General features: G+C 40.9%; 3 protein-coding genes across 4 annotated transcripts; 2 read left to right on the top strand and 1 right to left on the bottom strand.

Annotated features, from left to right (window-relative positions):
- Positions 1-3,867: 3,867 nt before the first annotated feature.
- LOC6633023 (uncharacterized) lies at positions 3,868-6,975 on the bottom strand. 2 transcript variants are annotated; one of them, XM_015170438.3, is made up of 4 exons: positions 6,823-6,975; positions 6,584-6,752; positions 5,429-5,725; positions 3,868-5,356 (listed from the first exon to the last, which is right to left on the bottom strand). In XM_015170438.3, the coding sequence occupies exons 3-4, from the start codon at positions 5,556-5,558 to the stop codon at positions 4,920-4,922; spliced, it is 567 nt and encodes a 188-aa protein (XP_015025924.1). In that variant the 5' UTR covers positions 5,559-5,725; positions 6,584-6,752; positions 6,823-6,975; the 3' UTR covers positions 3,868-4,919. The 2 variants fall into 2 exon arrangements, with proteins under 2 accessions (XP_015025924.1, XP_070063488.1); XM_070207387.1 differs by having other exon boundaries at positions 6,584-6,887.
- A 3,274-nt stretch (positions 6,976-10,249) lies between these two features.
- Positions 10,250-15,492, top strand: trp (transient receptor potential). Its single transcript, XM_002055905.4, has 14 exons — positions 10,250-10,574; positions 10,631-10,874; positions 10,931-11,073; positions 11,129-11,330; positions 11,452-11,628; positions 11,691-11,925; positions 11,986-12,284; positions 12,576-12,943; positions 13,003-13,360; positions 13,555-13,774; positions 13,854-14,019; positions 14,081-14,241; positions 14,298-14,449; positions 14,512-15,492. The coding sequence occupies exons 1-14, from the start codon at positions 10,435-10,437 to the stop codon at positions 15,379-15,381; spliced, it is 3,735 nt and encodes a 1,244-aa protein (XP_002055941.1). The 5' UTR covers positions 10,250-10,434; the 3' UTR covers positions 15,382-15,492.
- Positions 15,493-16,004: 512 nt separating this feature from the next.
- On the top strand, positions 16,005-17,271 carry Capa (cardio acceleratory peptide capability). The gene is made up of 3 exons (XM_002055906.4): positions 16,005-16,150; positions 16,490-16,654; positions 16,712-17,271. Exons 1-3 carry the CDS (start codon positions 16,072-16,074, stop codon positions 16,930-16,932), a joined length of 465 nt encoding a protein of 154 aa, XP_002055942.1. The 5' UTR covers positions 16,005-16,071; the 3' UTR covers positions 16,933-17,271.
- Positions 17,272-17,493: the final 222 nt, after the last annotated feature.

Below are 17,493 nucleotides of genomic sequence, written 5' to 3' on the forward strand. Positions count from 1 at the left end.
TGGCTCTGTTTTATGACGACGCTTTGAAGTTATTTAACCGCATTCGGTCGCATCTTCGCGTGGCAACAGCAACTGGTTTTGGCCAAGCTAACATCCTTGCCTGCAGCGTTGGCTAAATCTTAATGAGCCGCACTCAGAGCTACAGAGCCAAGAGGCCAGCGGGAACACGCGCCACATTTCAAACTTGCCCAGGCCTTAACCGCGGCTGTAGCTTCCGCCAAATTTTCTGGCCATTTCGCGGTAAAAATTTCTCTCAAATTAGCGCCATTTGCGCATGCAAATTAGCTCAGCTCTTCTCTACGCACTATCCGCACAGCTGATTTCCGTTTTGCTTAGCCATTTCCTCTAAGCTCTGTCGTATTGACCAACATTTGAACAAATGTGCAACTAAAGTCTGCAAATTGCCCATGTGTGTATTTGCATGAACTTTTTGTTTACCTTGCTGAACTATTGGCCGCACTTCAACTGTTGGCCACGTCTGCGTCTGGGTGTTGCTTTACCTGCACTACCTTGCACTTTTAAGTCTATTTTAAAGTGTATTACCTATGGAAACGGAGTAAGTTATCGATTATCGGAAACAAACTCCATCTGCGCGGGAACTAGGAGCACCTACATCTAAAATTTCAAGTCTATAGCTCTTATATGTTCTGAGATCCTTGCGTTCATACATACGGATGGACGGACAGACGGACGGACAGACGGAAATGGCTAGATCGATGGATTATGCACAAATACAATATACCCTTATACACATTTTTAATAGGTTCAGGGTGTACAAATTATGTGAACTTGTCATGAATTGTTTTCAAATGCCACAAATGGAAAATAAAATCCAATTGCAAGCGACTACTCCTCTAATAAGATCAGATAATGCCTATGACCTCCAGTGCGTTACAAAATTGGTAACAAATCACGAATACCGCACGAGTTGAGTTTTTAGCAAGCGACGAGCTGTGAAGTTTTTGACTGCGCAGCTTTTTCGCTGTCGGCCCCCGGCAGGCAGAGGCAGTGAAAAGCGCGGCTGTGTGGCATGACAACTTGCCACATGGCCAAGAGACAACAGTTGGAGTCGGCACAGGCGCAGGCACAGTCACAGCCACATCATTTAGTGCATATTATTATTCGTATTTGCGGAACGTATTGTAAGGCGCAGCCTGCGCCCAAAGAAAACCAAATTTCGATCTCGAGCCATAGCACACTATACCATATACCATGCCGTGCCACGGCTTGCCATAGCTTACCATATAGCCTATGACTCGAAAACCTGCTTTCTTCGTCGTGACTTTTGATATTTGAGTGGAGTCGCATCGCCTTGTGCGCTTTTGAACCCGTTTGCACCCTTTTCGGTTTACCGCCTTATCGCATATGTATCGTATATGCGTTTCTCTGCTTGGCCTCAAAGAAACAAATTTTCAATTTGACTTTTGGCCAAAAAGTGCCTGGCAACCTGGCAGCCAACTAGGCAGGCTTTTGGCATTTTGTGCATTGAGCAAATTTTGATAGGGGCCCAAAGCCAGCAAGTGGCAAAGCCTGTCCAGAATCACCTGGTCGCAGCGCCAGCTGCACACGATTCCGAAATAAACTCCGGGCTGAACGTGAGCCACATTTTTGACTACTTTTTTTGAAAACTACTGGAAATTGAAAATGCCAGCTACCATGAGGACCCATTGGCTTTGGGTAATTTCTTAATGAAGTCTTGTGGTTGCTGTTTTGATACATTTTGAAGGAGCCAGCACATACCCTCACTGTGGCTATTATAGCTAACTAATGAAAAGTGTAAAACGTCATGTTAAACTACCCATTATTATTTATTTTATAACTAAGATTTTGTTCGAAATGAAATTCAAATGAGCTGCGAATATATTTTAGTCTACAATACATAACAATATAAAAAGCTGTTTAAGAGATATGACATTTTTTATACCCTGTACCAATGGAAAAAGTAATTTTTAAATTGAATTTCCTTGCATTATTTTTGATTTTCAGACCCATTTTTGTGTGCAAGTCTCTAAACACAAAATATTATAAATATCTTTTGGTAGAAATAGCTTAATATTATTTATTTTTTTGGGATATCTTTTTCAGTTTCATAAAAATTTTGAAAAATATAATATAATCATCTTAAATACCAGCATTTAAGTGCCGTAAAAATGTAAATGTTCGCAAGAAATTTTCGGGAATAAACTTGTTGTGATTATGATTTGCAAATATGTTAATGGCAATTCGTAGCTGGGCTTGGATTAAAAAAACGTCTCAATCCGCAATTCAGCGAAATGTTGTAAGACTTTAATTGATCTTCGCTAATTTTACAACATAGTTTATGCCACTTGGCACACCTTTTATCAACAACTCATAACTACTGTTTGGGTGGGGTGTTCCCCCTGTCTGATAGACACGTGTCTCAACTCAACTGTGAGATTTGAGGGATTCGTGTCTCTATTATGACATGCGCCTGTCAAAATGCCTCAGTCAATCCCTCAGTCAAATATGCAGCCAATCGGCTTTTATATTTATTAGTGGCAAATTAAATGAACGATCAACTTGGAGATGTCTATATAAATAGCACAAAATAATTGAGAAATTTGTTAAAAAATATGATATGCTGGTTCATATTCGATCGGTTAAAAAAAAGAGGCAAAATAATCGTTGGTAAGACAAAGGCCTTTGTGTGCGGCGCGTATAAAATAAACATGTCAATAAGAGCAGCAGGCAATAATTTGAAATGCAAATATAGAAATGAAATAGCAAGGGATTCATTGGTCCAATCGTTTAAGGTGTGAAATATAGATGGCACTGCTGAGAGAGGAGGGGGAAGCACACACACAACACACACGCACAACATTTGCCAACGCATTTTGGTCTCATTTGCATTTTCGCTTTGGATTTGGGGCTTAAGTTTGGAGGTCATCGTCATCATCTTCTTCGCATAGACATATCTGATACGGATCTTCAGTTATGGATTGGTAGCTATCGCATGTTTCGGGCTAGCTTTTAGTTTCATACGGTTACGTCCATTCCAGATTATACGAAATGGGTTTTTAAATAAGCTAAATCAATCATTTGGCAGCCGGTTAATTGTGCGCCACGCTGTGGTCACACCCGCAAAAGGCAGCTTCAGTTTGACTTTTGATACCCCCACATTGTCTTCTTGTTAGGCTACTGACATGCTGGGCATTAATAGGCAGCGCCGCTTTGTTCCATCATATCATTCCATTCCATCAGGCCTAGACATTTGTCTTCAGTACACTGTCATTTCTCAAAGAGGCCTCGGCTCGCTTTGATTTCTTTTTACTCAAAGTGATGCCGGAGAAACTTGCTCTTTGATTAAACATCTGTGATTGATACAGTAATGCAATATATATGTACGATAAGTCAATATGCGGATTTCCAAGCCCTGCAATTAAATTGTAGCTGCTGAAACTGACACTTTCATTTGAGATACATGAAAAGTATCAATAAAGCCTTTGAGATATCTTAAACATTTCTTCCCCCAATCCTTCATTACAGATTTCAATTTAGCATAACTGTGATACAGCTGAACTTATATTAATTGTGGTCATGGCTTGGCCTCTAGATTAATTTTGCACTTAAATTAGACTCAAATAAATAAATTAGGCTTTAGGAAAAAATTTTCATTTAAAGCTACTTGAGACATAGCATAAATGTTTGAAGTCTTTGGATCAGGATTATAAAATATCATTCAAAAATCAAGTTTTAATGATGATGACTATTAAGTGATATTAAAGAAAGCACATTATAGCCAATCAATTTGGGATGATTGTGCAATAAAAACATTCAATTTCAGCTAATCGCATGGACGGACGGTTATATTTTTAATAACTATGCAATAAATGAATATACCTCTTTCTGTTTGGGCGCGGAGTATAACAATTATGCTTTATTTTTTCAAATAACTGCCGACTAAATTAAATTAGAATAAGCTATGAATAGTTATGTAAGATAACTTTCTACGCAGACTACTTAATTAGAATTTCGTTATGGTTTTATATTTATTTCACACCAATAAAACACGCAATCAATAATGATGTGATTTTGCGGGCAACACTCATAAACAACAAAATGCCAAGTGGAAACCATTAATTATGAATGTGTTTGGGGCCAGTTAGCCCAGCCCAGCCCAGCCCTGCCCCGAAACTGACCTGTTTGATTTTTATGTAACAAAGTGTCGATACAACTAATAATATCATAAATCTTGTCCAATAATTTCTTTTTTTAATTTCTTGTGTTGCATCAACTCTGCGCACTTTGCTTTACATATTTCAAAAAACAAAACTTCAAAAAACCAAAAATAAAAAATTAATTTGGTTAAGTTGTGCGCTTTGCTGTTCCTCAGGTGATTAGCTCTCCCGTGCACACCCACAGCACAGCATCCAATTGCTGACGCCGGAGGCGCTACAGAACGCCCACCTGCGCTGACTGCGTGTGAAAACTTGAAGACCCAAAAAAACAAAAGCTTTCAGCTTTAGTTTACGTTTCCTTCATATACACCTATATATATAAATACAGCAATATATTTATGTTAAGCCGATCTATTGTTGTGCTAGCTCATCATTTGTCAAACGAGTCGCAACTAATGGACAAGGTTGCTCGGCTCAGACTTGGCTGACAGTTTATTTTCAACACATATTAATATGGTTTGACTTTATTTGCTTTGAAAATACAATATGAAAACTGTCTACGCGCACACACACAAATACACAAGCTCATAAATATATATGTATATATATATATATATACATATATATATATATATATATATATATAAAATTCATAGAAATCTTTGCGCTACATTATTTAAAATAATTTCTGTCTGTTACAGAATATAATTTATATTTAAAACTAAAAACACATTAACGACTGCGACAGTTTAACGCTTACTTCCATTATGTCCATTGGGCTTAAAGCTGACTGTTGGCCAGATGATTATCGATTACCACCTGAATAATCCGCATGCAATCCCGCTGCCTGGCTATGGTATTATCAATTAGCTGTTCTATAAACTGACTGGCTTTAATGTTCGTGTTCGGCGGTATGTCCTGCGTGCAGCTGATGTATTTGTTGAAGATTTCCGTGTTCAAGGATGTAGCCAAATATATTTCGCTCTCGTCCTGCTGCAGCAGCTTGTTCAGCACCTGGGCGGCGGCCAGCAGTTGGTCCTTGTTCTTCTGATAGGCGCGCAGTTCCTGTAAATTGCCATAATCCACGCTATTCAGCTGCACATACCTGTCGCCTTCGCCGTCGCCTCCGCCACCATCGTCAAGCTTGATTGCCTTTTTTGTGAGCAGCTGACGTATGTAATATTTACGTTCCGTCACGAAATTGCCGAGCAAATAGCCTGCGAACCAAACAAACGATTCATTAGCATGTCCCACAGCATATTCCCCACAACCCCCTCGGCTTTGCACACCTGAGATGAGCATGAAGAAGCCAATGGTGAGCAGAAGTGAGGCGCAGGTGCGTTTTGTCACATATTCGCGATATTCGCGCGAGCTGCTGTTGGCCCTCACAGCCGTCTCATAGCTGAGCACCTGATGCATTCTGAGCTTCTTAGTTGCGCCTGGCTTATCAGATTTCTATGGTCTTCTTTCGTATTTAGTTGCGAGACACTTTTTGAATTTATTGAGCTAGTTTATGGCATCGCTTGTTGTGGAACATTTTGTTGTATGGATTGTACTCTATTTTAAGTCAAAGTTCAGCTTGGCATCTATCATAGACAACAAAAAATATTTTTATAGGGCATATTTATTTATAATACAGCTCGTATAACACAAACAAAATCTGACATTTATAAGTTCATAAATATTTACGATACATTTATATAATTATTATAACGCTAAATATCTCTGCTTTTACGATAATGCAAAATTAATGCTTGATATGGTAAATGCACATCCATTAGTCAAGACCGCAGTCAGAGTAAAAGCAATTTATTTTAAATTTACATATTTCGGGTTTGGCTGTCCCAAAGGCATATTCATTGAATCTCCCATCGTTTTAGTTATTAATATAAATTCTTGCAAAATACAAAATGAAAAATTGTTCAGTCGCATACTTCACAGCCGTAAAATGAAATTCCAATCGCTCGATAGAAATTTAGTTGAATAAATGCGGAAAATCGCAATGTTAGTTGCGTTAGGGGCACCCACGCAATCGCGAATATTTGCAAACAACAAGTAAGAGGTGGATCAGACAATAAATAACAACACGTATTTTTTTTTAACTTATGGAGAAAAAAGAGATTTTCCTATGTGTTTGTATACGTTCGTGTAACAAGGTAAATTTGTGGATAGCCTGGCGTATACGTAACTATTGAAATAATATCTTGAAAAGGAGCATTTTCCTAAAAGATAAATTTTAGAAATATACTTCGCTTGTAAATAACCTTATTTATTATTTTTTACAATAATAACATTTTTTAGAAAACAGAAGAAATAATAGAATCTGTTTCTCTGAAAGGACAGTCAATGAACTCTGCCAGGGAAAAACAAAAACATATTTACAGCATAATATGCACATTGGCGTATCCTTTGAGCTGCAATCGGCCAGAGGCACTTTCACTCACCCAGCTTTGGAAACAAACAGGACTCCTCGCCTCCGTTCCGAATCTGTAAGCTGAAATTGTTGCCACTGAAATGTTTTATATTTTTTTTCTGTTTGTACTTTATAGCTCGATGCTCCCCTAGATATAAAGTGTGTATGCTTATATACAGAGTTGTGTAATGTTGTTTACACTTCAGTAACGACAAAAAAACAGAATAGAAAACTAGAAATTATATATATGTTTATCCGGCAACAGTTTACCGGCGCGCGTTATCCTTGCGGTGTGGTAGGTCCGTTCGCCTGGCCACCAAGTTGTGCACTGAGCGCCTGCCACAGACTGACGTCGGCTTTAATAGCCGGGCGACAATTGGTGGTGAATTTCCCTCGTGCTGTTCCTGTATGTGGGTGGCCAATGGGCGTGCATTTTCTTTCCTTTCTGTTCCCTTATTTCTTCGTTTAGGTCAAGTTGAGATGCGGCTATTTACGTGCAAGTTCTTCATGCGAAGGAAGAATGGCAACAATAAATTCATGATTAACGGGCATTTTAACTTTAACCGGAGCCGCTTTGAAGTCGTATTGTTTTTCAAACAGCTCGATAGAGTCTACATTAGTTTTACACGTACTTTCGTAGTGTTAATCTCGTTGTTTGTTCTCTTTAAAAAACTGAACACCTGGGTCTATTGTTCCATACACATGCACCTTCTTCAAGAATATCACATGCAACTTGACCGCAATGCAAAATGTTTGAGGGTGAAAGGGGTATTGATTTACGGTTTTTGCTTTGATGTTATTTGCATGCCGCTTATTCCAGGTTCGTAAAGCATCTGAGCGTACTAAAAAACCAAGTTAATTGTATGTAAAGAACTTACTAAGCTTAATCTATTTTTTAATTGTAAAATTCGCATATATATTGCTAAATTGGACTATATTTATTTGTTTCTGCATAAAAGCCATATTAAATTTCCTTACTGCAAGGTTGACTCCTTGGTATAAAAGAATATTTGTTTAACTACATTATTTTTGGAAAAATATTTTAAACAAATTTAAATTTCCAGCATTTTTCTAGAATAAGTTTTTGGCATATTATAGTAACTGGCGAAGTTAACGTAAGCAACAATATCAGCAAACCAATAATCGAGAAGAGTTTTCATTTTCTAGAATACTTTTTTATTGAGTATTTCTAAGTTATAATCCGAATACAATTCCTATTTGATTTAAAAGCACACTCGAACACAGCTGTTCTGGAATTGTTGTATCTCAAGTATTCCTGTTTTAATTGTGGTCTCTTCTATTTAAGTCAGTCGCTTTGGTCTTTTGCTAAAAGGTACAAGTTCACCTAAGTTGACAATGCATATTTATTTCATTTTTATTTTATTTCAAATATTTACCTGCATCTTCTGCAGAAAAAAATGAAATTTGTCAAGCAAAAGTTCACCCCGCTTCCAAAGTTGTAAGCATACTGTAATTGTTGTTGTTGTTGCTGTTGCTTTTGGCTCTAAAGTCAGTGAAAGTGCAACTTGTGCTAACAAGCAGCAAAACGTCCTCTGGTTCTGAAGGGCTGAAAGATACATTTCGCTCGTTTAGAAGTGCCTGCTGAAGCGAAAGCCTTGCTGTCAACGCGCAGGAGAAGCCATCTAGCAGGGGGTGGCGTGTGTGTGCTCGTGGTCTTCTGGAGGCCAATGTTTCATTAAGTGTAACGGCTTTTACCACGCTCTATGCGCACTGCACACGCAAATGGCCACCTAAGGGGAAACTGGATACAAGTGAGGACTACTTGTATAAGAGTTAAGCATTTTCAAGCGCTCGCGTTATATTTTCAAGGCACAGCAGCAGTGGGAACTAGTTCATAGGAAAGTTTAATGATAATGACATGAACTTTTGGAATTAGTGCACTTTCAGAAGGTATTACTAGAATCGAACTATACCTTCTTTCTTGATTTTCTTGATACAATATAGTTAATCTATATTTGTAAGCAGTTCCTGTGTTTGTATAAATGATTGAGAATTCAATTCACACGTTGGTTACAATCACTAATACGACCTATTCACAATCCACTCATTCACATTCGCTACTTTAATTTCGAAATTCCATTTGCAGCACACAGAGAAATGTCAGCGAAGTGCATTGCACTCTGCAAGTTGCAATGCGCTACGTGCACCTTGCACTCTCCACAACTTAAACACGTACGACGCCATTTGTGCTTGCCACCCACTGTGGCAACCTGTGCCAGGTCCATGTCAAAGGAGCTTCTCTCCCGCGGATTTTCGAGCACTCGCACATCCCATTGCCAGGCAGCGCATTAATTTACAAGTGCATTGACATAGAAACACGCACTGAGAACGCACAAAAGTAGGCAGCGCGAAATGCAGTCAAGTATTTGCCCCATACAACCGGAGAGACAGTTGTTGCTTTTGTATGCGGTATCCGTCAGTGATATGTCATCTATTTAAAAAATTTATCAAAACTTTTATTAATTAACTTTTTCAATTGGAATATACCAAATATTATTTTATTTAAAGGTTTCTTATGAATGCAACTTGTTGCTGCGCTTATTTATAGTTAACTCAACTTAATTATTGCTATGCCAATTTCTCTTGGAAATGTATTTTATGGCAATCTTAAGAATGTTCATATTACTTTACAACTCTCTCTCCCTTTCTCTCTTTGTTAAGAGCAAAGTTTGAAGCTTTTAAGTTTCATGCTTATAAATATGCTTTAAAGTGTAATAAAAGCTTTGTATGAAGCTTTTGCATAGCTAACTGTTATACATAAAGGTAGCAAAGTCACATACATTTGCAGCTTCACAGGTGTGGTAGACTAAGCGTATAAATCTATTTAATTACACACCTAATTCTGTTTCCAATTTTCGATTCTAGCAAAAAAAAATTTTGTGGTCACTTACCCAATCTTATATTTATAAGAGAAGTCTATTCTTATTATAAATGCCTAAAAAGTAAACTTACAAATTGTAATAAATTATTTTCCGATTAATGAAGTTAAAAATTGAGTCCCTAAGAATATTCAGAAATATTTCACTTAAAATCAGCTTAAAAGATATCAATGCCTTTATCATAAATAAAAGTATTAAATAGAATAACATGTTTATTTTATCTTGTGTAATTATTTTTGTCCGTGAAGTCTTAAAACAATCTATTCAATTGTTGTTTTAGATTTTTGTTTAATATTTAAATGTATATTACTTATATATAAATGATCAATTTAGGGCCCGGTAGACTTTAATATAAAAAGACAATGAAATCATATAATCGTTAATTAAACTGAAACATGTTTTTGTTCCCTAAGTTATTTTTGTTATCATCGATTACCAGATTGTATATGTAACTGCCTGGGCATAACACATTTTAGTAAACGAGTGCTGCCCTGCCCGTTTTCTAGGGCTTCTCAAATCGAAAATCGAACATAATTTATGTCTCACATTCTGCATTTGTTTCCTTGCATTTTTCACGTGCGTCGCTTCTTAGCCCGTTGAGGTGGGAGCAAATGCAAAATGTTCGGAATGTTTTTTCATTTTTTTCTCTGCTTTAGCAATCAGAGAGCTGAAGTCAATTGGCGATTATCATAGGGCCCTGAGGGGGCCCATTGACTTGTTTTGCATACACATTGACCGAGTTTTAGCCCAACGCTAATGTAATTAGCGGCATATACCACGCTGTACTGGCCCATTGCGGGCAGTCCAACGCGGCTAATTGGAGGCACAACATCGTGCAGCACAAAGGGATACGTCCGAGGCCCCTCATAAATAAAAAGGATTAAGCCAGGATAGTTCGTTTTGTGTTAACTGAAAATGTGAAGTGTTTGGCAACTCTGCTTGTTTTGATTGAATTCGATATTGTGTTAACAAAGGCCGCGCCATGACGGAAACAGATGCCGAAAAGGCGGCTGGCTCCCGCCTGGATTACGATCTGATGATGGCCGAGGAGTATATACTCAGCGATGTGGAAAAGAACTTCATTCTGGCCTGCGAGCGTGGTGATTTACCAGGTGTCAAAAAGTTAGTATTTCTCTGTGTTGTCCTGGCAGCCTAATAGCAACACATGTGCTTCGTAGAATTCTTGAGGAATATGCCCAAACACCATCCGATAAGTTTAACATCAACTGCACGGACCCCATGAATCGCTCCGCACTGATTTCAGCCATTGAGAATGAGAATTTTGATCTAATGGTAATATTGCTTGAGAATAATATTGAGGTGGGCGATGCTCTTTTGCATGCCATATCCGAGGAGTATGTGGAGGCTGTCGAAGAGCTCCTGCAGTGGGAGGAGAGCAATCACAAGGAGGGACAACCCTATGTGAGTAATGCGTCCACACTCTGATCAGCCATAACTTAGTGCTTCCTTCGGAACAGAGCTGGGAATCGGTGGATCGCTCCAAATCTACATTCACTACGGACATAACGCCGCTGATTCTGGCTGCACATCGCAACAATTACGAGATACTCAAGATCCTGTTGGATCGCGGTGCAACGCTGCCTATGCCTCACGATGTCAAGTGAGTGGACAGCACATTGCAATTGGGGCTTCATATAAAATATCTGCTTTTGTAGGTGCGGCTGTGATGAGTGCGTGACCTCGCAGACCTCCGACTCCCTGCGTCACTCACAGTCGCGTATAAATGCTTATCGTGCCCTCTCGGCTAGCTCGCTGATAGCTTTGAGCTCACGTGATCCTGTGCTCACCGCGTTTCAATTGTCCTGGGAACTGAAGCGGTTGCAAGCCATGGAATCGGAGTTTCGTGCGGAATATACGGTAGGACTGAATGACTGACTAATTGATTGTATGATTGACCCAGTAAATTGTACACAAAAAGCGTAAAAATTTTTAAAAATGTTTCATATAAACTAATATACATGCCTTTTGCTCGGATCAGGAAATGCGTCAAGCGGTGCAGGACTTTGTGACGGCACTTCTGGACCACGCACGCACTTCCATGGAGCTGGAGGTGATGCTTAATTTTAATCACGAACCATCGCAAGCAATTTGGGGTCCTGGCCAGCGGCAGACTCTGGATCGCCTGAAACTGGCGATACGGTACAAGCAAAAGACGGTAAGGATATCGCTAATGTCCTTTAAATTACTTATACCACTTAATAATTATATTTTCGACAGTTTGTGGCACATCCTAATGTCCAACAATTGCTAGCAGCCATTTGGTATGAGGGCTTACCTGGTTTTCGACGTAAACAAGCCTCCCAGCAGCTCATGGAAGTAATCAAGCTGGGCTGTAGTTTTCCTATCTATAGCTTGAAGTATATCCTGGCGCCGGACTCGGAGGGTGCCAAATTCATGCGCAAGCCGTTCGTTAAGTTCATCACACACTCCTGCTCCTACATGTTTTTCTTGAGTGAGTTACGGATATATCCATGGCTTATCAGCTGCTTTCCTAAACATTTTTTGTCTTTAGTGCTTTTGGGCGCTGCTTCGTTGCGCGTGGTGCAAATTACTTTCGAGCTGTTGGCTTTTCCCTGGATGTTGACCATGTTGGAGGATTGGCGGAAACACGAACGCGGCTCGCTGCCTGGACCTATTGAACTGGCTATTATCATGTATATAGCGGCGCTTATTCTCGAGGAGCTCAAGAGTCTTTATTCCGATGGCTTATTTGAGTATATCATGGATCTGTGGAACATTGTGGATTATATATCGAATATGTTTTATGTCACTTGGATACTTTGTAGAGCTACCGCTTGGATCATAGTGCATGTAAGCTGAGGCTACGAAACAGAAAATGGATATATTTACAATATCTTGTCGATTAAAAATCGATAATTTATCGAACCCGGTCGATATATTATCGATAAATTATTGATTACGCAGCGAATACTTGTCAATTATCTGGTGGTTAACCATTAATTTTTGTCGTGGTTTAATCGTTTTGTTTTTGACTATGTTTCGTTTTCATAAAAATAACATATTGATAACTTGTCGATTACTTCCTAAATGCTTATCAATTTACTGTCGACTATGAACAGAGTCTATATTACTTCTTTTCAGCGCGATTTGTGGTTCAGAGGCATTGATCCCTACTTTCCGCGTGAGCATTGGCATCCCTTTGATCCCATGTTGCTATCCGAGGGTGCCTTTGCTGCGGGCATGGTCTTCTCCTATTTGAAGCTGGTGCATATATTCTCGATTAATCCGCATTTGGGACCGCTGCAAGTGTCACTGGGCCGCATGATTATCGATATTATAAAATTTTTCTTTATCTATACCTTGGTTTTGTTTGCCTTTGGCTGTGGCTTAAACCAGCTGCTCTGGTACTATGCGGAACTGGAGAAGAACAAGTGTTATCACTTGCATCCTGATGTGGCGGACTTTGATGACCAGGAAAAGGCCTGCACCATCTGGCGGCGATTCTCCAAGTAAGTTCAAACAGGTAAAAAACCTGCTAGAGAAAGCACTGAGGAATATCAATTTGCAGTTTGTTTGAGACCTCGCAGTCGTTATTCTGGGCGTCCTTTGGTCTTGTGGATCTCGTTTCCTTTGATTTGGCTGGCATCAAGAGTTTCACACGCTTCTGGGCGCTGCTGATGTTCGGCTCATACTCGGTTATCAATATTATTGTGTTGCTCAACATGCTGATTGCCATGATGTCTAATTCGTATCAAATCATTTCGGAGCGTGCCGATACCGAGTGGAAGTTTGCCCGGTCTCAGCTGTGGATGAGCTACTTTGAGGATGGTGGCACCATACCACCGCCCTTTAATTTGTGCCCCAACATGAAAATGTTGCGCAAGACACTTGGACGCAAGCGACCTTCTCGCACCAAGAGCTTCATGGTAGGTGGCAACCCCGAAAACATTATGTGCTCCAGCCTAACCCTAGCCCATGGACTCCGCAATCAAGACAAATCCTTTGGCAAATAATTTTCAATAAAGCTCCTGTGGCTTTTGCTGCGTCAATGCAAATGCGCTTAGCACTTATGTTACTGACTCCCTCCCTCCCATCTCTCATCCCACATCCCATCACCTAGCGAAAGTCCATGGAGAAGGCGCAGACGCTGCATGACAAAGTGATGAAGCTGCTGGTGCGTCGCTATGTGACCGCTGAGCAGCGGCGTCGTGACGATTACGGCATCACCGAGGATGATATCATTGAGGTGCGGCAGGATATTAGTTCACTACGCTTTGAGCTCCTGGAGATTTTCACCAATAACAGCTGGGAAGTGCCGGACATTGAGAAAAAGACACAAGGTAATAGCACTGCCTTTGACACAACATGTTGCTAAGCCACCCACCACTCAATCCCAATCAATCTCCCATTCCCTGACAGCTGCCGCGCGCACCACCAAAGGCAAAGTAATGGAACGTCGCATTATGAAGGACTTCCAGATTGGCTTTGTGGAGAACCTGAAGCAGGAAATGGACGAGAGTGCGAACGGACTCGACATCTTCTCCTCACTGGCCAAGGTCATAGGCAGAAAGAAGACCCAAAAGGGGTAGGCACATTCGCTTCTTGATAGGTTTTAATGCTTAGCCAGTATTGCTTTTAATTCCCAGCGATAAGGACTGGAATGCCATTGCCAGAAAGAACACGTTTACTGCGAATCCCATTGGCTCCAAGCGCTTCTCCATGCAGCGTCACAGCCAGCGCAGCCTGAGGCGCAAGATAATTGAGCAGGCAAACGAGGGTCTACAGATGGATCAGAGCCAGTTGATAGGTGGGTAAAAGTAACAATTAAGCTGATTTGAAGCTGATGTCTCTCCTCATGCGCAGAATTCAATCCCAATCTGGGCGAAGTGACGCGTGCCACTCGCGTAGCCTATGTGAAGTTTATGCGAAAGAAGATGGCGGCTGATGAGGTTTCTGTGGGTGAAGCTGATGAAATCACTAAGGGCGATGATGAGAAGAAACCAGACGCAAATGGCGTAAGTAGAATCTACTCGGCAATCACAAATAGCTTGTAGTTTACTTAACGATGGACTTTCAGTCCAGAAAATCGGCAAGTAGCGCCGGCGGAGGTGCCTCCATCTTGGCAGCGGCCGCACGCGCATCCGTCAAGAATGTGGATGAGAAAGGCAACGGCGTGGACAACAAGGATAATAAAAAAGCAGATGACAAGAAACCCGCTAATGGCAAGAAACCTAATGGCGATAATAAGCCCGATGCTAAGCCCCAAGCACCTGCTGCTGGCGTAAAACCAGGCGAACAGAAGCCCGTGGTGCCAGCCACTAAGCCACCAACTGCTGCCAGTGGCGCTAAGCCCAATGAACAGCCGAAGTCTGGAAGCGATGCAGCCAAGCCCAATGCACCGGCACCACCAGCAAAGCCCGCTGATGTTAAGCCTGCGGCGCCTAAGCCAAATGAAACCGCAAAGCCGGAAGCGGTGGCCAAGAAGGAGGAAGCAACCAAAAGCGAAGCGGCAAAGCCAACAGCGCCTGCTGGAACAGCTACCAAAAGTGCAGCGCCTTCGGCGCCCGCGGATTCCACGCCGGACACCAATACAAAAGCTGCAGCGACAACCACTACGCCCAGCGGCACTAAGGCGGCCAATGAGACCAGCGGCGGAGCCACGCCGGCCGGCAAGTCCGATGATAAGAAAAACGGACAGGATCAGAAGGCCGATGACAAGAAGGAAAAGGATCCGAATGGCAAGCCGGGCGATTCGAAGCCCACAGCGGCAGCTGGAGACAAGCCGAGCGAAGACAAAAAACCCGACGCTAAGAAACCAGAGGACGATAAGAAACCCGCTCCGGCACCACTCAAGCCAGCCATGAAGGTGGGCCAAAGTAGCGCCGCGGCGGGCGGCGAACGCGGCAAATCCACCGTCACAGGCCGCATGATCTCCGGTTGGCTGTAGAAGCAAAGCCAAAAGATAATTTTTCAATAAAATTTTCGTTGATTTCCCTAGCCGAACTAAGTACTTAAAATGTGTGTGAACAAATAAACGAAATTTAAACTAAAAACAAAATATACCCTGGCCTCCATTTTCAGACTGAAAAGATTACAGACTTTTCATGTATACTCGTGTATAGAAGTGTTGAATTAAATGTTACGGTATTTGCCCACGCTCTTCTCGCAATGCCTAAGAACCGACCTCCTTAAAAAAAAAAAAAACGGCACGATGGCAATTTTACAAAAGTCGCAGCTTGAGAGCCTACTTTAAAATAATACCCCTACATTCCATTCAAGCTCTTTTTTAGCACAATTTTTAAACCTTTTGCGCCTTACCAACAAATTTCGCAATTGCCGGTTGCTCGCAAAGCCATGCATATCCCTCACAAACTTTTGCGTCAGCCATTGGCAACAAGTGTTCGGCTTAGCAACATTTCCCAGTCCACAGGTGGTTGGTTGCTAGAGACACACCCACACACACACAATAAGTTTACGAAAGTCGCAGCTATTGTTCCCACACGCCGCATTGCCTGCCTTGGGATATAAAAGGACGAGAGTTTCATGCAGCATCAAGCATTATATCTGTGAGCGTCAAGAAGTAAACATCAAGCGAACATCTAAGAGATATAATACATTTTAAATTTAAAGTTGAGAAATGAAGTCGTTTCTGGGACTACTCAATATTGCCTACACCATTTTATTGCTTGTCTTGCTGACCAAATTCAGTGCTGCAGGTGAGTCCAAGAATGGAAATGATTTAATACATTGAGTGACCAATTAATATAGCTCAACTCAAGCCTTGTCTAGCAGGGTGTTAATCCATGGGCAATAAATCTCTGCGCCGCTGCCAGGACTACTGAGACAGTCCTCAGGCCATTTCAATTTGTTTTCATTAAGGGCTAGGCTAGGCAGCAAGTGAGACTTCAGTACAATACATATAGAGTCGGGTGCAATTCATTAAAGTTTTATTTGAAGCACTTTTAAGTTTAGAGGAGCAATATTTATAAAAATCATAGCAACTATATGGTATATAAGGCGTATTTCTCAAACTGTTCTTACTTTTCTAATCAAAGTGGAGCATGATAAGATTCGTCGTGGTGCCAACATGGGTCTCTATACGTTTCCACGCGTCGGACGCAGCGATCCGAGCCTGGTGAACAGCCTGCACGATGACAACGACGCGGTTGCCTATGAGACCCTCTACGGATTTGGTGATGCCTCCGCTGAAGATTTTGAAGGTGCGTAAAAATTCAGTTGATTTGAATTTTTATGTAAATCTATTTAATCGCCTATAGAGTATCAAAAGCGCGCCAGTTTGGTTCCATTTCCTCGTGTGGGACGCAGCGATTCTGAACTGAGAAAATGGGCCCATTTGCTGGCACTACAGCAGGCACTGGACAAACGCACCGGACCCAGCGCCTCGTCTGGCATGTGGTTTGGACCACGTCTGGGCAAGCGTAGCATCAATGTCAAGGACTATCCGGCTGATACAAAAGGACAAAAGGAATTGTTCTAAATGATAAAGAAGGCAAAGGCACCCGAAGGAAACCACAAAACGCTCGAAAAGGCTTTCCAATATATTTATTATGAATCTACAAATTTTAGTACACTATTTACGACCACTTGAACCACTTGATTATAGCTTGAAAGAGATCAACATTGCAACGGAATAATATAATGGGTATATAATAAACAAGTAAATATAGCATATATAAATGGGCTGGTGAGGGCATACTATGTCGGTGTAAGTCTTTTAAATGTAATTTTTAAAAATCCCGAAACGCTTCACAAATGTAAATACACTATATTTGTTTATAAAGGCGATTTTAATAAAATAATAAACAAGTAAAATGACTTTAAGGGAATTCCCTGACATCGGCGGCAAGCTGCCGGCACAAAAATGCTTCCTTTCTTCTGTAGCTGCAGAAGGTTTTTTAGGTAAAAAGTAAAGCCACTTGCATTATTCCAAAAAGACATCACAACCATGCCGAACCTTCAGCTATAACAATTATCTTATTATTATTATTAAATTTGGCTTAAAAAGGGAGGTGATGTTCTGTCTTTTATATGCTATAGC

This window comes from Drosophila virilis, chromosome 2 (assembly GCF_030788295.1).
Source record: "Drosophila virilis strain 15010-1051.87 chromosome 2, Dvir_AGI_RSII-ME, whole genome shotgun sequence".
Taxonomy (NCBI): domain Eukaryota; kingdom Metazoa; phylum Arthropoda; class Insecta; order Diptera; family Drosophilidae; genus Drosophila; species Drosophila virilis.